Source organism: Macrobrachium nipponense, chromosome 49 (assembly GCF_015104395.2).
Source record: "Macrobrachium nipponense isolate FS-2020 chromosome 49, ASM1510439v2, whole genome shotgun sequence".
Classification (NCBI taxonomy): domain Eukaryota; kingdom Metazoa; phylum Arthropoda; class Malacostraca; order Decapoda; family Palaemonidae; genus Macrobrachium; species Macrobrachium nipponense.
This window is the reverse complement of record NC_087224.1, coordinates 14,509,713-14,537,520: the sequence shown is the minus strand read 5'-3', so window position 1 is coordinate 14,537,520 and position 27,808 is coordinate 14,509,713. Positions and strand designations below refer to the sequence as shown.

The following is a 27,808-nucleotide window of genomic DNA, read 5'->3' as shown; positions in this document are numbered from 1 at the left end:
CAATATTCCATGGAATATCGTATATCTATTTAAAACCATCTCTCAAAATAGGTTTTGATTTGAGCAAGATTTTTTCATGAACTACGGTTTATATTTCAAATAACGTTAATTGTCATCAAATTGAAATGTATCTAAAAAAATGGTATATTATAGTCAAAATTAATTTCACGAGAATATCCTGTACAGCACTTCAATACAGAGTTTAAAGCAAAAAAATGGCTGGGGAAATTCTTTACCAGTTTAATGATTTTTTAATACTAGTTCAATTTAAACATTATTGTACTGTAATTACAGCATAAAACATGATTCTAATAACGTAACACCCATCTTGAAATCTCGTGTGAAAACTGCTAGAAGGTTTTACAAAACTATAAAAAGAATGTTTTACTTGAATGTATAAAAAATATCAAGCAGTTAACCATTTCTATGAATTACACAAACAATCTAGAATTGCAGTGTCCCTGTTCTTTTATGATGATGTTGTGAGGTGAGTAACCGGCTGCTAACACTCCAGTCCTTTACTGAGTGCTACTCACGTAAGTTACGGAAACCTTTCTATGTTTCTATGCAGGTACTTAACATGCCATTGTGGGAATATATATATATATATATATATTATATCTTGTTCTTTATTTTTCTCTCTTGTTATTTATCAAACAAATCTGATTCACTTTGAAGAAACTAGTGGGGATTTTTCACACGATCAGCTATCGCACCAATCCTTACGATGGCAATTTTTCTAAGCAGACTGTCTGGTTTCAAACTGTGTACATAAACTTCTTCCAGTCTGTGACTTTTTCTCTGTAGATGAGCCAGTCACAGGCATAATCAATCAACCATCTATCACAGTCATTTGTAAAATCTGGAAGCATTTCGGTACTTGCCGTTGTACTCCTTGGATCTTAATATTTTTTCATTTTCCCTTACCTGAGTCAGGACCTGAATATTTATTACCTGTAGCCAAGTGCATTATAAACTATCGTCCTGTTTAAACTTCATAAAATACAGATTGTTAATTAGCTTTCATGGGAACACATAAGCAATCCCACATAACATACTGAAAATTTCATTCTTATATTTACTTTAACTGATGTAAACTATGATGAGCATTACTATGCATGGCACATATCTAAATCTTTAAGGAAGCATAGTAAAGATGGTACTTTTTACATTCTCATTACTGGAAAACACATGGCAATGTAGGAAGTCTTTTTATTTTTATTTTTGTAAAACACCTTTAACAGGAAAAAACTGATAAGCATATGCTTGTAAAGCAATATCCTAGATCCTTAAAATAATTAAATTTATCTTCATAAACAACGCATGCACAGGAATGCTCATAAAATACATGATGAAGACATACGCATATGTATATAAATATGGTAGCTACCACATAACTTGTAATCGTAAGTTAGCTTATACGTAGTCTATTAAGCCTACTATTTACAGCTGTAAAATTAGGACCTAAGGTTATCAAGTAAACTGCTTGTTATGTCATGGTTATCCATGCCATTAAATCAACTCTAATGCTCGTGCAAGCATGCAAACTGAAGAAGCAAGGAAAGCAAAAATACACCAGTTACAAAAAAGCACAAAAAAAATGGACATGCAATTTTAGAAAAAAAATTCACACCAAATAGAAAATTTGGGAAATATTTTTTCTTTTGCTAAATCAAACGCCTCTTGTGTTGATGCTCGTAGGCTTCGAGAACTGAAAATCATCATCACCTTCAGCTTAGCAGCAAGACAGAAGAAAATTTCTTTTTTTTTTCCAAGTAATTTTTTTTGGACGAAAAACTAACAAACCAGAGTAGCAATGAGGCAGGACACCCCTCAAGAAAATGAGTGAGACACATCACCAAATACGTAAATTGAATGCGGCTGCAGAGTAAAAACTTTTTTTTTTGGTATTGCTAAGACACACAAATATATTTGTAGACTGTTTAGACTCATGCCAAAAAATCTTGACATGAAAACCAATAGGTATTTTGGACCAGGATTCTCATGATGTTTTTTCTTGTGTGCTTTACAATCAAGAGAGTCTGAACATTCTAAAACTTTACAATGAACTTTACAATGAGCTTGGGGGCAAGGGGAGGAGGGGGGGCTAGTCAACATGTAAACTTGACAGTTTTTATGTCTGAAGAAGTGCGATTATCTCCGTTACTCGCCAATAGAATTTGACAAACATTAAGTTCGTTTTATACCTTTTTGGTTTGACAGTAATGTAAACAATACTGAAGAATACCATCTATATAAAATGAGCTTATTGAATTTGAAGTTCTACCATGGCAGGTAACTAGAGTAAACCACATCTCCAGGTATATTTGAATTCTCATAGACACCTCATTAAATCATTAAATCAATAATTCAAAACTCTTTCATTTCTGGCTAATGTCATTTTCACTTGAAACTAGCAACAATTCACTCTAGCCAATTCTAAAATCTGATTCAAAATATTATAAAATCAAGTGCCATGAGAATTTTCTGCTTTTGTTTCTGTGAGACTGAAAAGAAAGCGGTTTGACGCCATTAAAAGCAAAAAAATCTCTCTGCGAACACTAATTGAAGCTATTGAAGGTCTTCAAAAGGAGGTTGGGTGGGGGAGAACTTGCTATCATCAAAACAGCAACAGGAAAAATCCACGAAGCATTGAATGAAGAGCTAAGGGATGTGTCCATATAAAAACTTACAGGTCTTTATCAGTTTCCTCGTGAGAGAAGTAAAATAAAACAGGTTAGATATACTCGGGTATTCCGACGGGGAAAGGCAATAGTACCGATAACTCCCTCATGCACATCGGTTGTTTGACTTTCTTTCGGTTTTAGTATGACTACAATAAATACAGAACTGCAAATAGCTACATCAGAGACTCTAAAATACAGTTGTATATTATGCAATAAGTCAACAATGTAAATAGTAATGCCATTATAATGTTATGTAGTCAAAGACTCTGCCTCACTCTTATATCACAAGTAACTCCTCTCTTATCCGATTTGATTTTCGACTGGCGTGGAATAAGCATGTGACATCTGTGCTCATATTAGTGTTGGCTAAACTGGAGTACTGTACTTTCTAGATTTGTTCAATGCAAAGGATATTTCTTCAGGTCAAACAGATTTTGCATAACTTAAATATATAAAATTTCAATATTTCATCTTTTGGATTTAACACTTGAAAGCAAGACCTTATTAGATTTAACATATTTTGAGCTTTTAATCTTGTTAAGTATTGTAGTATTGCAAATGCTACATGCAGTACAGTATATATATACCCATCATACTGTATCATAAACTAATTTCTTCACTACAAGAACAGCATGACAATCTACTTCAAACTTCTAAGGAGTCCAAATGCCTGGAGGCTGGTCTAATTTCTGCGCAATGTATTCATACATTTGCTTTGCAGAAGTAAACTTCCTTTCTCTTCATAAGGGAATTCTAAAGCATCTCAAAGTAGCAGCACTGTTACATCAAATGAGAAAATTGTTATAGACATGGAAATAAAAAAAATATTAAGCCAACTTGAAAGTTCTTATAAGTGATTACTGTAAACCTAACTTGATAGGGTACTCAATATTTCAGTTAAAACTATTTTTGGAATGAAAAAATAATAAAAGACTTAAATGTAATCTTTTTAACTATGAGAATCCTCTAACATCAGATACTGAATACAAATACGTACCTGACCATATTCTTCTTTATGACATAAAGTTACATTATATAAAATATGTATATATAATTCTTCCTCGCTAATTTCTATGAAATGTAAATTATTTAAGGTGTCAGAGGAATATACATTGGAAGCATAATACATCAAGTTTCCACACTTCTAACCTCAAACTCATCCATGTGTGAGACCAAAGAATAATTAAATATAAATTAACAAATTCCAATCACTAAAACATTGAAGACATCAAATGCAAAACCAGGACCTGAAGAAATACTTGTTGATATTCTGGGTCAAACCCTACAGACTAGATCTTTGACATGTACTGATTACTGTAGTGTTTCTCAAGCAGCATGAAAAAAAAACTTCATAAGTGTTGAGGTAGATAAAAGAAAGTGAGCAGAGTCCTATCCAGCAGAGTGTTAGACTAAAGAACGCAGCCCAGTCCGAGTCTACCATCAGGAGACTTACTTGTCCAGGAGTTTGCGCATCTCCTCTGTGCTCTTGGTAGCCTTCACTGCAAGAGGAAAGTTGCTGTTTTGAGAACCAGCCAAAACGGTCATTGTTGGTGACTTTTTTTATTTAAAAAACATCCCAGCCTTCCTTGCAGTCTATATAGGATGTGTCATTGAGAATTTTATATAAAGTATGAAACAGAAGAGGAGCGGGAGACCTTGGTTCATAAAAGCTTTATTATATTATCTTTAATTTTTGAAAAGACCAAGAGCAATCACACAGGCTCCAAAAATTAATACAGAGCAGAAATTTATTATTTTTAAGTTCAAGATGACCCTAAATGTGCAATGAGTCCCCCAAAAGAATTGCCCAAAAGGAAGTCATTCTTTTTGGTTCTCTACACTGAGAAGATGGGTATCCATTCAGTTAACAAACTGGCTACTGAATGTGTGTGTGACATTTACTGAGGATAAAAGTTAAGTTCTAGAAGATTTTAAAACAAGGAACATCACATCAACTACACACTGGGATGTTGATATAAACCAAGTGAACAGCTTATTTGACTTATAAAATAAAATGTTAAAATTCACATCAATACATTAGCATACTTAACATTATTCCAAACATAATTAACAAACACAAGTGCCTTAACAGTTTGCTGTCAGTATTACTGTAACTTAACGGATACCATCAACTTTCCATTACCATTCTCTGCCTTTCTACAATACACATACACGGCCTATCAGGCTCTGATTATATAATCATATTAATACTGTACTCAGTTACTCAGGAATAAACTAATAGCATTTACGTACACGCTGACATCAAATTACTAACAGGTAAAGATATTTTGTTTCATGTTTACTTTCTTCTGTCAACCAAAGACATTGACAAATTTATTCTGGAAAACATTCAACATACAAGCATTCAGATTGCACTCTCCCACTCTTGTCAGAACTTATGGTCCCTTGCATGATTGTTTTAGTACTTCTAAATCTGCACGATTTGAACAAATTTGCATCTTTGTATACTAGACTGACATCTTTCGCACATACAAGTAAAATATAAAAAAGGGTTGTTACTTACTTTCAAATAACTCATGTGATTTATTAACCATAAAAATTACTTACATCCTTTATACAGTTAATGTCTCACAGGCTTACCTCATACAATACAGATTTATACAACAACTGTTTGCATCACGTTATGCCACACCGCTTCTCATCTTTCACCAGACATTCATCTTCACAATCGATACACCAACATTTAGAGGAATACATCCCCGTTCCTTCTTTTCAATTATAGCAGTACTACCTTTAGAGTGACACTAGCATTTGATAAAATAAGCCCCAATACACACTACCACATTCTTCGCAAACTTTATGAATACATGTGACACAAATGAAATAGTTTATCTAACTCTTTACTTCTCATAATCATCACTGAATCAAATAAGACATACAAAACATTTTATGATTCCCTACTTATGAGATTTATTTAGGATGAATCCGCAATACAGTGCAAAGAACTTGAGCCTGAAGTTTCTGTAATGTTTAGTTATTTTTCTGTACTGTTTACTGCTCTGCAATGAGTTGCTGATTTTTCCTACTGGTGTTTAAAAATCTCTTCAGTGACCAGGTGATGACCAAGGGCATGATTTAAGAGATAACAAAGGTAAACTGGACAGGAACTTCAGTTAGTACTTACCAACAAAAATGCCTGTAGCAGTAATAAAGGTCATCAAAACATTTAAATTGACAAATCATCCTATCCTATAAATGGCCATCAAAACTGTGCAAGTAATCTAGCCTATGATACCTGTCACCTGTTTGAAACCTAGATTTCTCTTGCTTCATCTTCTTGTGAGAGATGAAAGGAAATCACAAGCTAGTTACCTGTAGAGGTTTTCTTCAGGCAATCAATTTCTAATTTTCATCAAGAATAAAGTAAATGGCAAACACTTGAAATCTAGATGTACTTGTTCCAAGGCGTGGGAAGAAAAAACTATATTTTTGGGCATATGATGAACAATCAATTAATACGTAGCATGATCTATGCCAAACTACATTTACTAGAAGACTCAATACTGTTAATAATAAAATCAGAATTTGTTTTCCCTGCCTGTTGCATGAAATGACATTTAATTCTAATATTTATTGATGTCTGAGAAATTACAAAGAAACCTTTATCATCAACGACCAAAACTAATAAAACAGATGAGACTCTCACAAACCTTTCCCAAAGAGAGATCATATGGATCATCTAGTGTTAATTCTCAGACACCTCCTTTGTTCATCCTATCAGGATGGTTACGTTTTTTTGTTAGTACAAAAGCAATTACAATAACTGAGAATTCATGCAGAGAAATTAAATTCAACTTTTTTGTATTGTGTTCTTCCCCACTGCCGTTGTTTTTTTTTTTATGAAATTTAAAACACATTACAGAACCACAGAGGTAAAAAAAAAGTTAGTTAAAAAGTACCCCTGAATATCAAATTGATAAGAGGGTAAACTACTATGCCCTCAATTTTATCTTTACCCTACCAACATAATTTTGCATTCATGAGCTAAAAATGTGCACTGCTGATTAAACTATGAGTGAGTAGTATATTCATCCAACTGATGCACAAGAAATTTAACACTATACTAAATTTCATGAACATTACTCTAATGCAATAACTTGAAAATTTAATATCTATACTGAATACTGTTCAATCTAGATGGCATAATCTAATTTGCTTCTCATTACTATTCTGAATTTATCTATTTTGTATAAATGAATAGCAGTGATTAATAGGACCTATTCTCATAAATACCCCTCAAACCTCTGAGAGCATAAAAATTTCAAATAGTACCAAAGCTGATAAATATGCATTTGCCTAGAATACAGGTTAAGCCAGATTTATACTATATGGTATACGTATATAATGTATGCACGAGGCATGTGAACAGGCAAAGGCTTCACCATGCACGCTCAGATGCTGCACAATGACAAGACAGGGAAGAGGATCTTTATACGTAGCAGTTGGCTCTTGTATCGCAGTGCAACGTAGTTTCATATTATACTGCCCCAGAAGTTAATACTACATGCTGTGCTCTTCCATACATTCTGCTCAAACAATAAGTAGAAGCGGAATATTTTAGAAAACAAGAAAATATTTCAGCAAATAGTTTCTTTTAAAAAACGGGAAAATATTTCAATAAACATCGTTTTCAAGAACTTGAAAACACTTGAGAAAACAAAGTCTTTTAGGAAAAAAATGAAATAAGAGGTTCCCATTTTTTCCACAAGTCTGACTCTCCTCTGTGACCCTACATTGTTCTAATGAATTTTTAAAAACTTTTGGATCTGAAACTATTAATCAACTGAGCAACAAGTTTTTGTGATATTGAATTATATCCCTTTGTACAATGAACATCCACATGTAATCCGCATAAACTTAGGCATACTGATTTTGTCCCACCATTCATCAATGCAAACAATTTTATACAGCTCTATTTCAATGCACTCCAAATCAATAACCATCCACAAACAGGACAAACTTACAAAAGCTAGACTTCTTCTCACCAAAAACTTTTTAGTAAAAGGGACTTTGTCTTATAAACAAATGGTTCACTCATAAAATCTCACAGCCAACAAACTTGCAGTGTATTAGACTTGTCAATTTCTTCCCAACCACACAGTATCAATGAAATGTCATTCACCAAGCACTATTTCACATGCAATAATGCATTCACACATCCTGAGCTCACTCTCTGTTCCTAATTTCATACCTGCACTGAGAATTAACATACACTGATCTTTTACAGTAATACTCTAATTACAGATAACACTTTCACGGTACTCCACAGAATATATATATATATACACATATACGACAAAGTTGCTACAATAAAGACACTTAGGGGATAGTACTGAAGCAATTCTTTATATTTGTGCAAAAGGAACTCAGAATGGTTAGCACAACAGTCCATCTATAAGACAGGTCGGACTCTTTTACTAAAATTTAAACACCCGGATTAAAAAGGCTTAGAGGAAACGATCATTCATCTCAACATGAGTAGACAACAAAAAATTTTATTCTTCGGATATATGAATCTGTTGTTTTAGGTTTTGTAGTTTCAAATACAAAGGGAATACCACAATGTTATTACTGTGTGGAGAACATCAGTAACGGAAACTAACGTTTGGTGAAATTTATACTGTCATAGTGATTCATATTTCCCAATTATCACTTGTTCCCAGAACTCTCATAAAAATTAAAATGGCTGTAAGACAGGGAACTACACAAAATTAATCTACTAGCTCTTTTATTCATGTGTAACCTATTATACCACAATTAATCAGTATTGTTTTTGCATACTTAATTAGTTCTTAGAAATAAAATTTGTCTTAGCATTTCATATCTTTCATAATACTTTATGCAACGCTAACGTTGCTTATATTTCGCAAAAATTTTATTACTGTACATGGGAATAAACATAGCCAATAATTTCAGCTTATTTACAATCTGTTTATTACTTAAGCTACACAATTAACCAAATCTAATGAAAAACAAGAATGAATACCAATCATAAGTAAATAAGCAAGGTACTAATTTTTATTTATCCATCTTACATGAATCAGAACTTTGTATTCATGAAAAAAGTAAAATTCACTGGTATCTACCTAAAATTTAGGATTTCGCTTAAGTATCTTCGCAGTGACTTTCCACCAACATACTTCATTTGAATAAGATACTACTATCATTCTTATACAAAAATCATTAATGCTAAGCTTGGGAAGCCAACATTAATGTTTGTTCTCTAAAACCAAAGAAAAAAGCTACATCTGGTTCCCCAGTTAAACTTTTGACACAAAGACTGCCAGATGAAATGATCTAACCTCTGCCTTTTTTGGTGAAAGAAAAACATGAAATGATTCCATTTAGGGTCACCTGCACACTTACATTCACATTGTAGTGAAAAATATAAGAACCAAAGAAAAAGACAAGAAAAGTTCATGCTCAGCATGCATGACTTCAGCTAATTTATAACAGTGTACGTTGCAGTGGTCACAACCGCTATTATCACACTGGTCATCAAGTAAGCAAAAATAATCTGCATTAAATCTAGGTAAAAATAAATACATCTAATAATAAAGAGCAGGAGACAAGATATATTTACCAGACAGAATTCCTGAGAATACTACACAGGGCCCTTCATTTGACTTTTGTGACCCAAAACTATTCTAGTAAGTTTCTGAGTCACAGAGTCAATGTAGCTTACACTGTACCCTCCCCTACTTTTAACAGTAAATATACATGCATGAGGTCCCAGTAATGCAGGATTTTGTATCCTTCTACATACTGTATGTGTTCCTACTTGACAAAGCCATCCGTACTAACTCCTAGGTGTTGACCGGCAAAACTACTATAGTAGTACGTATTTGTGTTGTCTACTTCTAAAAACAAATGTATAAAACTATCTGTTGCTGAATATGAGTTGACACTTATTACCTAATATCTATTGATGTTTTTGTACCTACTTTACACTATTAGGTTGTAATTAGCAAGACGTCACTTTAAAATGCTTCTGGAGGCAATATTGCACCGATGCTTTGGCACTAATAATGTTGCAAAGAGTTGACATCAGTGTCAGAGCTTTTAATTGCCAGTTTTGTTCTAAATTCCGGGTGACATTATAAAAATTACTCATTTGAAGGTCATAATGATATTGCACTTTTACCGATGACCCGTTTCCGTCTTACAATTTAATTACAGAAGTAGATTCATTTTCCCTTATGGGTCTAACTATTACTTCTGAATTACTATAAAATAATTATGAACATTTTCTGCATCATGGTTGCATTACAGTGCTATCTGATTCATTTTTCTTCACTAGGAAACTTTTAAAAATTTTTATATTATATTTCATATTCATAATTAGTCTTTTATCTAAAATAATTCATGTTTTTAATATTATTCAATATGTGGCTTCAGGGTTATTTTTACCCACTTAATGATCTTGTGAACTGACTTATGTAACTATATTATGTACATTTCTGTATTACTTCAAAGAGCAATTTCAAGTGACAGACATTAACCATAACCATTTTAAATTTGAAGTTTTGTTCTTCCTAATTATCATGGTTTCTGATATAAAAAATGAAATACAGCTGCTTTCTAAACACTTGATAAAAAAAACTGAAAATTAAATTTATAAACAATTCAAGTGTGATGCTTCAGCAACTGAACAGCTTGGCACAAATTAATTTCACAGTAGTCCCAGCACTGTACGTATTATACTAGTTAACAAGAAAATGTACTTAAGGCAATTAAATTTAATCCTGAGTCAACTAAATTATAGAAAACAGTGATGACAAGCATGACTGTATTCGGTTAAATAAACACTACACTATTTATTGAAGAGTGTCAACTATACCTATAACTAATATCCATTGCAAAAACTACCAACTAATTAATGTCACATGATAATCAATAATATTTATAGCCAGCTATACTTCATTCTCATATGAATTTATATAAGGTCTAAGGAGGTTTGTATGATACAACTGCTTGATGAGATTCAGAATTTATGGTACTGATAGAACAACAACTTCTGAAAGAATTGTTAAATTTCATCAAGACGTTCTAACACGAAAAGATACAAAGCACAGCTGCCAATGCTAAATACTAATCACGGATAAAAAAACAAATTAGTAAACAAAGCAAGAAAATAAATGCCGCAGCTTATGCTATGAAGTTTTGGGGGAAAACTTGCTCAACAAAACGAAGCTCTTGACTAACACTGGACCATCAGGACATTCACATAACTCTGCCACTGCCAAAAATGTGTAAGAGCAGATGGGGAGACTAAATCTGAAGAAGCTGTGACAAGTAACAGTGGGACTTGTTCATTCCAAGAAGGGGAAGACTACATAATCAATTTTGTTGTCAGAAAAAAAATAATGTGTGGTGCTACATCTAACATACCTGGGTTAACTTGTACGTTATGTTTTTCTGTGGAAAACATAGCATGATGACTAAGAATTATGCATGGCTTATGTTTTTTTCATTAGCAATGATCAGGATGAATGTCAAGTATCAGAGAACGTTTACAATACTGAAAACAGATATCTAGAGAGAAGAAATTTTACAAAGGTTTACTTGCCTGTCACACAAATGGTTTAACTTGAAAACTTGGTTAATCTAAGTAATTTATACCTTACATTAAAATTAAAAAATGAAACACCATGAAAATTATCTTAAAAATATTACCCAAACTACACAGTACACTGTTTCAAGAAAAGAAGAAGAAATCTACTTTTGAGGAGAGAAATATGTTGTGCATTTGAGAAAAATGTGCATTCCAGGTAAAATCTTACTTAATATAACCCAGCAACTTATAATGTAGCCAGTGATTTAAAAATTAATTTTTTTTAGCTTGATTGTCAGGTAGAGAAGCAAAACCTGTAGAATTAAGTCAATTAAATCCTAATACTACCACATAACTGCAGTAATTAATACAATACTGGCTACATTACAGTTGGACTCTCACAGCTGAAATGACAGAAATGTAGAATGATAATAACAAGCAATTTTTTTTCAACCCTGGCTCTCTTTCTCTATCTCTCTGTGATATTTAGTCCTTGTTTGGAAATGTTTATACAATGCTCTCAAGAATATCACTTTATAACCTATTTTGAAAGACTCACACTCTGGGAAATAAAGAGAATAATATTACGTAATCACTAAACATTATTATTACTAGTCTTTGCCTTACCCTACAACAATAACAATCTTTCCATGAAAGTGTAGAAGCACGATCACGATTTACAAACCTCCGTAATTCCGCTGTACGAGGTCGTGGTCACACTCAGCTTCAGAGAACTGATTGGAGGCCGTGGAGTTGTTGGAGTCGTTCAAGGAGGATCCGAGTCCTGAGGAATCCAGAGGCAGGTCTCCGTTGCGAGGGGGAGGGGGTGGGGGTGGCTCGGGGGATCCATGTCCAGCGCTTCCAGAGGTGCTGCCACGGTTCACTGGAAGGGCAGGGAAACGTCACGTGGCGAACAAACGAACGGCAGTGATTTCCATCGTCGAGAAACGTGTAGAATAACAATAGCGCCTCAACTTAACTCAAAGGTAAGTCGGTTAAAATACGACGTCCGTTAAGTGACAGGTTTCGGGTAAGTCCATTAAGTAACAAGTCCCTTGAGTAACAAAGACCCCTTGTCACTTGAATATTTTATAGATATCTAATTCACTGTTCCTAACATAATCTAACCTTACCGTTAAATTCAAGAGATTTAATTAAATGTGTACCACATCTACAAGGCAAAATGGTACCACATAAAAAAATTAATCAAAATAATGTAACTTATAAGTACATAGATCCATTAAGTTCAGGTTCATTGAGTTGATAGGTTACTGTAGAGACTTTACCCAGAATGAAAATCACATTTCATCAATTTCTATTTCTGCACTGACATTAAAGATTAAAAAGTGACTTAGGAAAGCAACAGAATTTAATAAAAAAAACTTTCCTCTTAATTCTTAATGCATTCATCAATTTCTCTAACATGTCATCTGCACTGTAGTTATAAAATGCACTTGGTTAAAATCTGCATATATGACTTGCTGCTGATTTAATGAAGCAAAAGTTCTCATTGTAAACATTTTCACTAAGTTCATGAAACGAATCAAGGTAGCAACTTCAATTCTTTTACCAAAGAATATCTGAAAAAATTAGAATCAAACTTCTGCTGGAATAAATTGATGGTACACACCATATTCATTTCACAAGCAAATGTAGATGATACGTATTGCACTTTTCTTTAAAGCCTGTATGAAAAGACATTTGATAGACTTTTGACTCGTTATTCAAATATCTTGATGCCTTCTGTGAGGTTTAGAAAGAGAAATATACCTAGCTATCATTCAGCAAAGAAACTGACACCGTCAAGTTACTTTGCAGTTCTCAAAAGTACAAGGCAAATCTAATCTAGGTTACCAAATGTCTCTAAATAAAAAAAAGATGCAATCACAAAACACTAAGGTATTGAAAACTTCAAATAAAATAGCACCTGAGATTACAAAGGATTAGAAAGTTTAGTAAAAGTGAAGTCAAAATAGAGCTATATTGTCTACTCAAACTGGAGATGGGGAGTTGGTTGATCTACTAAACCTTTCACAATTCATTCCAAAACACTGCTAATTAACAGTTTCATTTCTTAATTAATTAATTAATTTTACTACTAGAAAAGAAAATTTATAAAAGGTGAAAATCCTTGCCTAATCGTTAAGAACAACTTTGACAATTTATTTTGATAACCTGCCCTGACCATCATATCATTAATGGAAAAAGACTAAATGCTGATTTACTTAGATGCCAATATCTTTTTAAATAACCCATGTAAAAAATGCACTGTTAGCGTATGTATTTTCACCTATTGCTAATCAATTTCTCAAAGCCAATCTTTCCATTTGCAATCCCAATATGTATATATATAGTTACAATGTGGTTAGTCTGAGGTTAATCACACCACACAGCAATCTACCTCATTTCAACAAACCACACTGTAGCCTTATGCCGCCACTTACTGAAGAACCTGCGCCTCTTGGGCCGCGAGCTGGGGAAGCCGTTGGAGGTCGCTTTGGGATTAGGACCACCATCTTGAAAGGGTCCAATTGATATAACTTTTAAAAAGTCATCTTGTACATATATGGCTGGTCGTAAAGGTTAAAATATTTCATCTGATCATTACCTGTGTTTCTATCATCCAATTTTCTAAAGGACTAAAAGAAGAGTGTTGGAGAGCATAAAATAACTTATATGTATTGTGCAATCACAATTGAATACACAGTACTCTGCATAATATACATGAACTGAAGTATGGCACTGTATATACTAAAAAACCCAGATACTGGGGCTAAGAGAGCCACAAAGAAGTCTAGAAAGGAGAGAAGAGATTGGGGTGAAATGGAACAGCTGAAAATACTATCATGAGAGGGTAAAAGAGAAAACTGGGGAAATGAAAAGTAGAAATTGTAATTACAGTATTTAAAAAAGTATGCATGCACATGTACACAGTTATACCATTAACTGGGGAAAGCAGTGTAATATATTCAATTTAAGTAATACAAGCACTAAGAACAAGACAAAAAACTCTGAAAACCTTAGAATCAAATTATGTTGAACATATGTGGTACCATGTATTCTAAAGTTATTTTAATCATGCTTTTTAATTATCTTAAGTTTATTTGCTTCATTCCACCATCTTTCTTGAATAAATCAATGCTATCATGACTTGAAAAGTCTATTCTGCTGCTCTGTCATTTTATAAATGTACCTGAACCCCTAACTTAGAACTTTTGGCTTTCTACTGTTGCTATTTTCTGTCTCTTCTTTTGTTTATTGTTGTACACTATGTCAGATTCACTAACTGCAGTTTTTATTCTTATTTACTATACGAACAAAACATCCTGAATCTTCAGAAAACTGCTTCGCTTACATCCTTTCATTTTTCTAATATCGCCAGTCATTTTTCTAATATTGCCATTGAACAAGAAGAAAATATCAATTTCCTTATTTCACTGGTTTTCAGGTATTTCCTTAGCAGTATTAATGCATAAATAAAATGTTCATTATTGTTTGTAGTTGCACAGTTCCTCGTATATAGTAGTAACTACAGTGTTCTAATTCACTGATGATACTAATCATTCAACTTTCATTCAGATCTAAGTTAAATCCAGCAAAATTTACATCAACAAATCATTAATAAAGTCCCATTTTCTCCTTTACACTTATACTAAAGTTTTAGTACTTTAGCTGTACTGGGTTGTGCTCCAATCTCTTCCATAACAAGTGGTGCCTGAAGTGTTGATTCGCAAAGATTAACCAGTTGGGAAGCCAGATTCCCAAAGTCTGTTTACAGTTTTATTAAAGCTGAAGCACTATACCAACAAAGCTGGGCTTAAGCTCTGTTTTCACCCATGTATGTTGGTCTGCATGGTACCTAAGGGGTCCTCAATTATTTTTTTTAAAGTCTACCATAAACTGGATCTTCATGACAAATACTAAACTCAACAATCCAGATCCTGTGAAGATGGAGGATGCATCTTGGATAAGAAACACTACAATCAGACTGAAAAATAGAGTGAGAACTACATAAAAAGATGTTAAACTCACTAACAAAAGGACACAGTGATGGAAAGAATTATTACCAAGTACAGTACTGCACATCAACTTTGAAACCTAGCAGTATTAAACAGACTCCTAAGGGAGCAAGTTTTCCTTGCATTGCATTCTATCCTATCAACTGGTGTTGCTCACATCCGAGGCTAAATATTTCTACAGATATGCAGCTATACGTACTCATGCGCTTAGCAGTGCCAGACTGGGAGACGGAGTCAATGGCACGTGCATAGGGTCCGCCACCAGAGTAAGTAGATCCTCCATACTGGTCACTTTCTTCATCGGAGCGAGCGGGGTCATCATACGTTGGAGAGAAGGTTGAGCTGCTCATGCGTGAAGTGGCCATGTCATCAGGGACAGTGGAATAGTAGGTGCTGCTTGGAGGCTGTAGATGGGAATTCTATGAACATCACGCATAAAATCTTCAGTAATGAATCTGATAGAGCATTTTACTTATAAATACTACATGGATAAATAATATAATACGACTACTCACAAGACACTTTTCTCCTTGCAAAACCATGTTTTTCCATTGGAGAATTTTACAGAAAATCTAACCATATGTACTGCATAGTAGTACAAAATAGTTCTGATATATATAAATATAAAGCTATAAAATCATTCTTATATTCAATCCATAAATTATTTTCAACTTAGAGTACTTTCCTCATAAATCATAATTTTCACTTGAGCACATTCATAAAATAAAGATGTCTTCATATACTGTCTAGTTTGAGGAACTCCAGCTTTACAATGAAGAAATTAGATGATTTTTTATTTATTTGATAAAGGTCTCAACATTAAAATGTCTAAAAATAGTATTTTTTTACATGTACATGTATACAGCAGTGATCAGATACTGCACTCAAGAAACTAAATTCTCAATTATTACTATACTCCATCTACTGTGCAACAATGTTTGTAAACCAGTTCAAGAAATATCTGCAGCTTATGGCACCTATATAATGATCAATCTTCAGGGGATCACTATGTTTCCCTTGACGTTACTCATCTCAGCCTAACATGTCATACAACAAGCATCTCTACATAAGCCTGGGTCTTCAGACCCAGCCTCCTGCTACAAGTTACAGCAACGCTGCAGTACACAAGATTTCTTGGGGGTAAATCAACAAAGGAAACACTGCAATAGACACTTACACCACCAGGGCCATATTCCCCAGCTACACATGAGTAGTAGTTGCCAGATCCGTGACGGGGCTGCAAGCAAGAGACACGCAAAATTAGGAGATTGGGTTACTTGGCTCTATTATTCTGTTATGTCAAGGGGGGTCAACCGTTTTGGGGGGGGTGTCTCACAGCCAGGCTTTAGAGGGACAGCTCCGGAAGATGTTTGACAAAACAGACGTAAAAACAAACTTAATATCAGTCTGAGAAAATTTGGTTAATGATTACGCTGTGACATTAGAGTGGTTACTGAGAGAAGCCTTTTGCAAGCTTGGACTGGGAACTTAAAACCGAGAAGCATAACAAATATCAGCAAGATGTTGAAACTAAATTCTTAGTGAAGTTAATCAGTACCTAATGGGGTAGAATATCAATTCAAAATGCCTGAATCAAATACTGAACTTTGAAATTCTTTTACTGAACGTCAATGAAAATTATGGAATAATGAAATTGTTATGGAGAGAGTATTTTCACCTAAGATTCATTCATTATGTTACAGTACAAGACTGGAACAAAATACATGGGTGGAAACACATACATTATTCAAACTATGCAAATTTATCTTCATCAAAATGAAATATTTATGCACGCAAACATGTATATACAACATATATTTGCAAATTATGCAAATATATATATACAACATATATTGTATATATATATATACAGATTCATAAATATTACTTTGTCTGAAAAGGGGTATTTTTAGCATGGCTTCAGCCAGCATTAGAAAACTCAACCATCTCCACTAAAGCAATCCTTACTTGGAAACAATTCTCGGTGTTAAGGATATGACTGTCATTCAAATTACTTTCTAAAACAACTTTGTGAACAAAATAAAATCACCATCCCACTTTAAATTCTGTCACTGTTATTTTTGCAACTAATGAACTCGATCTCAAATGCTTTGAATCTAAGTTTCTTCCCTCAGATAGCAAGGTCTATTCTATACCTTCTTTCCAATCTTTTTGATCTTTCACTCTGTGGGACACTGAAGAATAATTCAAAGGCATCTGACAAAATCACGCCCGGGGATCTGTTAGCCCAACTACTGTACACCTGCCTATGACCACCCCCATTCATGAACACTTCTAGTCATTATGTATCTATTTTATGTCTGTTATTCCTAATGGCACAACAATTGCTTCATTTCCTAAAATTATCTGTCATGATTCTGTTCTCCCATTCACACCCCTCACCTCTGTTTCAATCCCCTCAGTCACTATTTATCCAGAACTCTGATTTTTAAGACCATGCACTAACAAAAAGTCCAAACCTGAAGACAGTGAAGTCTAGGCCTCTCTGTCATCAAATTTTCTTATTTATTAATAATATTACTGCAATCCTTCCTCTCTCCTCCATGAGCATTCTGGATTTTTAAATGACCTGATTTACTTAGCATTTTTCATCATGTAAGTTGAATAGTAGCCATATATATCACTGAATAGAGTGCCAATATCATATTCTGGTGGCTCTATTTGTTTTTTCCTCTTAGCTGAATCAAACTTAGCCGGTCTGATTGAAATCTTTGCCTTCACTTATTGTTCACGGCCTCCTCTTCTTCACCCTTTCTACAGCACACGTACCTACCCTCCCAAAGTTTCACAGAGCCAAAGGAGTGCGTTCCTCTTTCATGTGACAGAGTAAACCCTCTTTACTAATTTCTTTACCTGTTTTCAGAAGATGAAAAATCTTTGTATAGCCTGACACAGCAACTGCCTTCCCTCTACATCCAAATGATTAACAAGACCATAATTAGATCTTCTTTTTCTGACAAGATCATAATTAGATCTTCTTTTTCTGAAGTCTATAACATTCCACCTTTGAAGAAACTGATTTATAACTTCCACTGATCTGGCAGCCTGTAGGCAGTGGCTAAAGGTGCAAAACTTTGGTCATTAAAGATAAATTCTAAATCTACAAGATTAACCTTCAAGAAACCCAGGAGGCTTTTTTCAACTTTATTTCTAAAGAGGCAAACTATCAAATACAAAACCAAAAATAAAAAACCATAAAAAAAGCCAGTTGTTCAAAGTTAAAGATGTTTATCCTATTATATAAACTGCATCCATAACAGGATACAGAATCACTATTACAACTAGAGAGATTACCAAACTCATGGATATACTATCCAGCCACTTTCTATATACAGTCGCCAACTAAAAATTATTTTTTCTAAGCGTGTTGAAAAGTTTCCCAAGAGAATGACATGTTACTGAAGATGGCTGTTTTCCTTAGTGACGGGAAATTATCGCACCATACACAAATATATACATATATTTATGTACACACATATTTCACTTCCTTCTAACAAAAACAAATCAATGTGTAACAGAATTAACTTTTAGGAACACAGATAAATGGGGATTTATAGAGTGTCATGAGGAGTTATTATCTTCCATAATTTCAGTACTGTTTTGTGAGATGTTTTTTTGTCCATGTATACACAGTGAGTTGAAATTTAATATTTTACCCCCAGAGTGTTTTTTTTTTTCTAAAGTACAACTAAAAAAATGAAAAATTGGCAGTGTTCTGTAGTGCTACAAATATGTTAACAGGAACAAAATATATATAATTTCAGGAGAACCTAATTGCTGAGTTAGTTTCCCATGCTAATTCTAAGACAAGAAAATTCCTCATTTGCTACTATGGAACTCTGGGGCTGTCTACTCATTCAGAATGAGTATCAGATTCAAATTGAATTTAACTTTTTTTTATCTAGTAGACTATGGATAATTTCCTGGAGGTCCTCTTCTCAGTATCGTGCCCACAAGAGGTCCTTAGTAACTCACAAGGAAGAAAAAATGCAGCTGTAACAACAGGGAACAGAACTCCAAAAATATCCAATTTCTCTGATTCTATGAAAATGATCTAAGATTACTTCAACTTAATCAAAAAAGTGGCAGAAGCCAAAGAAAGGAATGAAAAATAATGAGAGCGAGAGAGAGAGAGAGAGAGAAAACAAAATCCATAGTGACTACATAAGATCTGCTTTGACAATCCCTCAATGGTACGTTCACCAAAGATTCAATGTCAAAAGAAAATTGCTCAAGTTATCTCGACAGATTCGCAAACTTATAACTGTCATCTTGTGACCTAACTTTCTACTGCCTAAAATATAAAAATTAGGAGCCAAAATCATTAAACAAATAGAAGGAATGTGCAACATTCTCTTGGCATTAAATTATTGTTGAATGCTTCCAAGGTTTGATGCTTCATAAGATACTCTTACTACAAATTCAGTCAAATACTAGAAGCAAAATTGCGGTTATTTTACTGGGCTTATCAAATGCAGCCCCAGGAGAGCTTTATGCTGTATGGATGGCTCCCAAAATTAACTTTAAATGCAAATAATTTACCTACTTATTTTTTATGCCACCTATTGGATGAAAATGACAAATTACAACCAATATTATGTCTTCAGGAACTTAAAAATTTATCATTGATAAGAATGTTTCATTGTGGAATGAAATTTCCAAGAAATGGTCATGAAAATTTCTGGTGAAAAATGATGATCACTGCACGGACACCAGCACTGCAAACAAATCTAGCACTCATTTTGCATATCTGCATACGAGAGTATTCCTGTGCTGACACCGTACACCTGAACAGTTTATAAACAGTACCATAAAGGGAAATAAACATTTAATAAAACAGCTAAAAATATTTACACTCAATTCATTTTCATTTCATATGAGTGGAATATCTTCTATTTCCATTTTTAAAAGATTCAAAATCATATAACTTTCAACAAATGTAATTATTTTTATTGTGATTATTGGTACCACTCCATTGCATTTCCAAAATAATAATAAAAAGGTAATCAGCGTGGTTACAAAACAAACTTGCAACTGGAAGTATGAAAAGACACACCACACTGGTTACTTTCACTTTTGTAAAATCCTCGACAGACCCTACATGAACGCAGGCTCCCAGCTTTAATTTTTTTCTAGAATATTCCTATTTATAGGAAGGCTTTTGACCCTGCCATCTCAAGTCTATTGTTAAAAAACTTTATCTATAATTTCTTTCCTCTATACGTATAAATATTCTTCCAAAGGATATCGTCCAGTGTCAATTGGGGGACTACCTTCCCACTTATAAAGTCTTGTGGAACAAATAACATTTCCAATCTTCCTCTTTTATTTTCAACTATCTGCTGCTCACGTTTCAATATGCTAGTTCCTTCAACTCTTGCCTTTTTTTTTTTCTAAGGAACAAGATTGCAGCTTACAGTGTAGTGTAAGTGAATCACATTTTCAAAATAACCAAAACAAAATTCTTATTACTTTCACAGAGCCATCCATTAGTATGTAGTACATAAATAATTTTTATATGTGTATGTGAACAGAGTTGAAGTATACACATACGCACACAATTCTGTTAAGTGTGTCACACACAAATCTGTTAAGTGTGTGTCAGTGCAGACTTGTATTATAACACATGCTATACTGTATTTAGAACTAATTACATTCGTATTTTCTCAAAATCTGCACCTCTTATTGTTTTAATTTTACACATGACCTAATTTGATATACTGTATATAGTAGTATATATATTTTCTAAGCTCCTGATGTAAGGTACGTAACTCTAAATACCTTCACTAGTATACAGTTTCTTTTTTGAGCCTTTGTCCACTAATGCTCTCCTAACTAAATGGGAATTAGGGTCCAATTTTTTTTTTACTCACTGCCAATGTCAGAACAATAAATTTTAAGTGTAATTTTCCAATTTGATAACATTACACAGTAGTGAGAATATCAGAAGTCAGACGAAAAATAAATGTTAGAAAGAAAAGGCAGCAACTCAACAAGGGACAAACGTTAACTAAGGTTATACGAGACTATGGTGTGCCTCTTTGTGGGAAGGCACTTGAGTACAAGTTGGTCTAAATCCTTGAAAATAGAAAAAGTGGGGGGCGGGGGGTGGAAGGAGAAGCAGAAGGCAGCAGCAAAACATTGCAATTGTAAATAATGTTGCAGGCAGAAGTACTCAGTATATTCCCCTTGACACAGGGTAAAAGCCTGTAACAAAAAAGAGACTATAAAAGCATGTACAGTAGTAGTAGTATAGAGGTAATGTGACCCTTGGTGCCCTAGCCAGAAAGTGCTCCTTAAGCAATCCAGGCAGTAGGCTGTGGGTATAAAAAAAAATAAAAATAAAACAAGTTTACAGAACAATGTAACAAAGAAAACAAACTGGGCGACACCTCGGCCAGTAGCGTCTACGCCACCGGCAACAGTAAGTCCCCGTACGTATAACCAACCTGGTGACCTTCGTTCGGGGTGTGGCCACAAGTATAATCCCCAGACACGCAGCTGTAGTAGTTGCCAGACCCGTGACGTGGCTGAAGAAGCGAACAGTCCAAGGGTTAATACACCAAGCAAGACCAAAAGCAAGCACTAATAGCGTTGGTAGTGGCGGCTGTCGGCCCCCCATCAACATGTAACATGCACCTCACAAGAACACAACGGCAAGTCTTTTCCAAGATGTTTCAAAGCTCCTTCATTTAACTTGACGACAAAGAGTATGTATTTGTTGACATCAAAAACAAAACAAACAAAATACTTGATTGACTGTGAATATCTAATCTTTGCTGTAAAGGAGCTTTGCTGAAGTGCTACAGTATTAAAAGTGTTAACCCAATGAAGGAGTTTATGAAGTCTAAAGGACAGAAATCCACTAGAGAAAAAAAATATGAGGAACTTAAATCTAAATTATCCTTTGGGATAAGGATTTGACTCTATTGAGTAAAACAGTCTTAAAAAAAATAAAGGTTTTGTGATGTTTCAACTACTCCCCACTACAAAGAACATTATCTGTACAACGACTACTACCATGATGTATATATAGTCTACAGTGCCCTTGAGAACAAGCAAAGAGATCACTGTCATTTTGTTCAAGCACACTCAACATGATATTCTCTACGTATGTACACATCCTGGAAAGAGGAAGAATCTTTCTCAATATACAAAAATGCAATCTTGGCAATACTCACAAGACTCACCAACTCTCAAACAAACTGAAAAAATCTTTACTTCATATCAAAATTATCAAAATCATCTGCTTAAAATCAACCACTCACTCATCTGTCCATTCTTTTCCTCTCATCAACTTTTACTGCAAGAACCTGCTGGTCTGCAGTTACCATCACATATGCTTCTTTCACTCGCAAAGAAGAGACTGGACATATTTCTTCCATCCATCACATACATCTCTTACCTGTGTTTCTTGTCGAGTTCCCTGTATTTTTTCTTTATTTTTTTTTTTTACTGAATTTTGATGCTTCATTCTTTCCATATAGTAAAATCTGTAACTAATATTAAATTTACAGGTGTTTATGAATATACATGCATTTGACTTGTTTTCTGTAAAGTGTAGAATGATGGAAATTCAGTAAAACATGCCATGAAAAAATATTAAGCCAGAGTTTGAGGTTAAATGTTACAAAATATCAGAAAACATCCAAGAGCTATAACCCAAAAACCAAATGATATTCTAAAAATCTCCTTGAATTCTCTGAAGTGACAATGTAAGGATAAAGATTTTTATGTTATACTTGTCAGTTCTGGGCACACTGAATTAAAATATAATATAAGATCACCTTCATCTTTCACATTCTCACATTCCTAGAATGATTAAATGAAACCAAATTCTCAACTGAATTACTATTTGTATCAAGTATACTACTGTACCATGTAAAGCTTTGACCATTTCACAGGAAAAAAGTAACTTGACTTTTACTACAAATAATTGAATTAAGCATTCAAATTTCATCAAAAGTAAATGTTCAAGCTTTTTCCTCTCACTAAATTGAAAAAAATAAAAACACTCACACACACATTTCCTGTTGTTCTTTCTAAGACAAAACAAATGTAATATATATATTCTGAGATATAACTTTCACCATACTTTATCATCTATCTTCCTCCATAACTTTCCGGGCTGTCCTGGTCAGTTTCAATAACTAGGCCTTCCCCACCCCTTCCCCCTCATCCATCCACAGTAAGCCTGGGAAAAGGTTATTGATGTTCATTCAACCCCAACTTTCTGATTTTTACTTTCAATCCAATTACTTTTGTGTCCAAACATTTTGTGATTCAACGTTTTTAACCGTTTGAGTTTCTAATGACACCAAATCACGTTCTCACATCCTCGACTGTTGTGTTCCAATGATCTCATATGTAGACCATGTTTGGTAAACATTAAGTCATTATTATGACATTATTTTCACTGTTTCCCACTTCTGAATATGTTACAATAAAGTAAAAGCATTTAGCTTCAAAATGACATTATAATCAGCATTATAGTACCAAGTTAGATAAATTCACAGCAAACAATCAAGGCAAAACTATTGCTATTCCCTACAGCAGTCAGTGAGTGATTTTTCCAAAGGTAAATCTACAGCCCTCCCAAAATCTCAAAGGGTTAACTTTTCTTGTTCTAACTGTTAACCCATATTTAAAATCCTCTACTTTGGCGCAACTTTATGATAATCTAGAATAGTGGCTCAGAGGTCCACTTATGCAATTTCAAACTGATCATATAAAAGAAAAACTAAAAGGGCCCTAACCCACTCATGTGAAATGGTCAACTTCATAAGTAAACACAAATGTGAAAATAACATTTACAAACACATATACTGTATTGTAAATGTTTTTCATCTCATGAATTCGGCTTTTGAACATTAATACATATTAATATTCTAAAATTCAATGATAATTTAAGGAGTAATATCTTTCATGGCAAATCAGACTTAAAACTACTACAATTGTCAATATTATTCTAAGACACAAGACTTTTTAAGAACTAATATTCTGACTAAATTCTTTGTTAAAACTGAAGCATAAAAGATCAGTCATATAATCCCGTGTAAGAAATCTGAAGAACCAACATGGGGTTTAACTATGGCCTCTAAGTTATATGCAGCACCCGGACAATTCCATCATGCACAGTATTAGAAGAAAACGTGGTTATTCAAAAATAAAAAAATAATAATAATAATAACTATGCAAGACGGTAAACTGCAAAACCACCTGTCAGCCTCTCTTGTCAATCTTAGATTTATATCATAGTGTGAAGGAAAGTGGAGTGGTGAAGTCAACTATATATATTATAGATATATATATTCCAGTGCATTTATGCTAACCACCACAAAAGAGACTAACATTTTGTGAGTGTGTGAGATGTCCCCTCAACTGAAAACCATCATTACCTGGGATTAAAAAAAAAACCTTTTGCTCTTCTAGACAAATGCAACCCAGCCACCTACCATGCTCCTTGAGGCGGGTGAGTTGACGAAGTGCTGCTGGGAGCCGTGGCCATTCTGGTGGGGGAAAGTCTGGAAGTTGTTTCCGGCCTGCTGGGGGTCCATTTCCTCGCGGAAGCCAAGAAGGTGGAAGGTTGCGTATGGGCAGATTTCGTCGTCGCCACCTATCCGTTACAATTTTTTTCATTAGGATATGGACTAATCACTGTTTAACGTAAAAAACTAGAAGGCCAACCTTTAAAAATATCATAAATTCATTCTAAAACTTCAAATATTTCTTCATGGATTAAGAAAGTAAGTGATGATATTTTTCTCAGAAAATAGTCCCTGATGCTTCTGTTTACAAATTCAGCTCTGACACATTCACCTTCATCATAATAAGCAATAATTCGCCACATGCAAACATTTCATACATTTTGAGTTATACAAATTACAAAACTCATCTTAAACCAAAAACAAATAACTTTTATTATTTAATCATTTACATTGTGATTTAGTCACGAAAACATACCAGAAATTAAAATTTAATCATGATGATGCAACACAATTTTAGGGAAACTGATAAACTGTGCCAAGCACAGTGTTATAAATGTTCCAATCCTTATTACAGTAAAGTCACTCCTATACAATTTTATTTTTATACAATTTTTTTGTTTTTTTATTCCAATTAACTACTCTTGTGTCTAACAAATTTCTGTCATAAAAAAAAGAATCAATACCTGGTTTATCATGCACTTGATTACAGAGTACATAATGTATAAGAAAAATAGTAGAACTAAATGATACTTTTTTTCTGTAACGTCTTGATTGTTCCTAATTTTTCGACTGATTATGTACAATTGCCTAAGTAAAAAAACTATCCAGTAATCTTATTCTATAATAAGACCCTAATGACTTCTTTAATACTGACAAAAATACACAGGAACAATACTTTTTTTTAGCTATACCATTTACAATGGCACAGAAGTGCTCCGTCCATACCATGCACAAAATGTAGATGCCTGTTTATGTGCATATATGTAGTATATGTATAGTTTAGTTATGAGATGAAACAACAGTCAAATCTATTGACATCACCACAATTATGTGTCATCTCCTTTTTGCTCTTACATATTCACACTCTAGGAGCGATGTGAACATCATAACTGCACATTGAAAGACAGACACTGAATACAGTACTGTACAATTAACACTAGTGTAACAAAAGACATTAAACTAAATGACGGACTGACAGCACAGGAATTACTGCATATTAAACACACAATGTCCCATATTAAGGTCATTTTGGTCTAAGGAGGAGAAAAAAAAAAAAAGAGGTACTTTGAACCTTATAATGAGATTACTGCTACTAGTCCATCTGCACTGATTCTGAAAGAATCCCACTTTCTGTTCGATAAATACATCTAGTATCACCAAAAAATTTAGTGAAACAACTAGACCCTGATAAAAATGAATACGACTTTACCTAGATAGGCTTGTGGTATGGCAGTGACCCATATAACAGTACATATATTAATTGACAGAATTACATTATGTTTTAATTAAATCTGACAGAGTGAAGAGTTCTCGTAAACAAGGAAGGACCAGTACAAAAAGAAAAAAAAGAAAACAAGATTTCAAGAGGGAAAATAAGTACAGAAGGCACTAATGGCAGTCATTTGCTTCTCAGTGTTCAAAATGCCTTAATGGGAATCAAGTCCATCCAGTCTGTTCCAATAAACCATTACCACAGGGAGCTCCAAACACTTACCAAAAGGATGATTAAAAATAAAAGCCAATACAGTGACCCAAGAGCTTAACAAAACCAGAACAATGGAAACCTTCATTCCTCTCTCAAACAGACACTCACCATGGTCCTGGACCTTGAGCAGAATCAAGGCTGTTCAAAGTAAAGAATACCCAAGATTGTAAAGTCAAGAGTGACCAGAGTACAAGCAGAGGTCATACACTCTAGTACATTCACAAGAGCAACCCAGTTATATAAAAGATTAATGAACAATGAGGAGCAGACAATACGTACTACACTTTATTTACAGGTAGAGTAATACCATACACAAGATGTTAAGACATGAAGCCTCTAATTATAAGCAAGAACTTATTTGCAACATCCTTAATCCATTTCCTTAAAGAGACTGGAGATTGCAGCTTCTCACTGTCTGGGATCAAACCCTTATCAAATTTGTTATTAATTCCATATTGGTGCCGTTTCTAATGGTGTGTCCACACTGGAGCAAATGCCATCAACACTGGTCAACTACAATTCACACAAACATCACATACAAGTAAAGAACTTACTGGTAATCCTATCCAGTGCTTCATAAGGTTATCTAGCATTTGTCAAAGATTCATTCTAAACTTATGATTACTGACTTGTTTCCAACCTGTATGTGTGATATGTATGCCATAAGTGTCTGGCATATGTCTGTAGTATGGACACATCCTAAGGGTGACCTCAAAAAGGCATGACAGAAGTAGTCAAGTATATCATTGGGCTGGTAAAACCCATTACACCATCAAAGGACTGGTCCCTTACACATCAAAATGAGCTAAACTATTCAAATGGGAAGAAAAAGACAGAAATTAACCATAACTAAAGCTCAGCAACTATCTGGGAAAAGCAAAGTAGTATACAGCATACAAAACTAATGAATTAGTAATATGAAGTTACAGCAGAACTTTTCATGACATGTTGCAAGAAACATTACAATTTATGTCATGAAAATCAATTATTTGCTTGAATTTCCATGGTCACATACATGTACGTACATATTGTCCAATTCTAGTTTTGCATTTGTTTTAAACGATTCTGTATTACACATAGTATAATGTTACACTATAGTACACCACTTTTAAATAAGGGAATACAAAATAACAAAAGTAACAGAAAATATGAGAAATGAAGAAAATGACCAACACCCTCTCCATGCTTTCACCAAAAATGGGATTCTGAAGTTGTACACTATCTTGATAGGCATGACTTCAAATTTTCCATTGAAAAATGTACCCACTGGAAAGAGATCCGTATGGAATTAAGGAGTTGGTTCTTGCATCAGG

The 27,808-nt window shown here is 34.0% G+C and overlaps 1 protein-coding gene across 1 annotated transcript in view; it reads right to left on the bottom strand.

Annotated features, from left to right (window-relative positions):
- Nucleotides 1–27,808, bottom strand: part of LOC135205245 (cell adhesion molecule Dscam1-like) — a 261,713-nt gene that overhangs the window by 9,979 nt on the left and 223,926 nt on the right. The window contains exons 39-46 of the mRNA XM_064235593.1: nt 24,758–24,918; nt 21,752–21,832; nt 16,459–16,518; nt 15,481–15,685; nt 13,707–13,778; nt 11,948–12,145; nt 11,100–11,126; nt 4,141–4,186 (exon numbers count right to left, since the gene is read on the bottom strand). Of these exons, the coding sequence (XP_064091663.1) occupies nt 4,141–4,186; nt 11,100–11,126; nt 11,948–12,145; nt 13,707–13,778; nt 15,481–15,685; nt 16,459–16,518; nt 21,752–21,832; nt 24,758–24,918 (850 nt within the window). The remainder of the gene's footprint in view (nt 1–4,140; nt 4,187–11,099; nt 11,127–11,947; nt 12,146–13,706; nt 13,779–15,480; nt 15,686–16,458; nt 16,519–21,751; nt 21,833–24,757; nt 24,919–27,808) is intronic.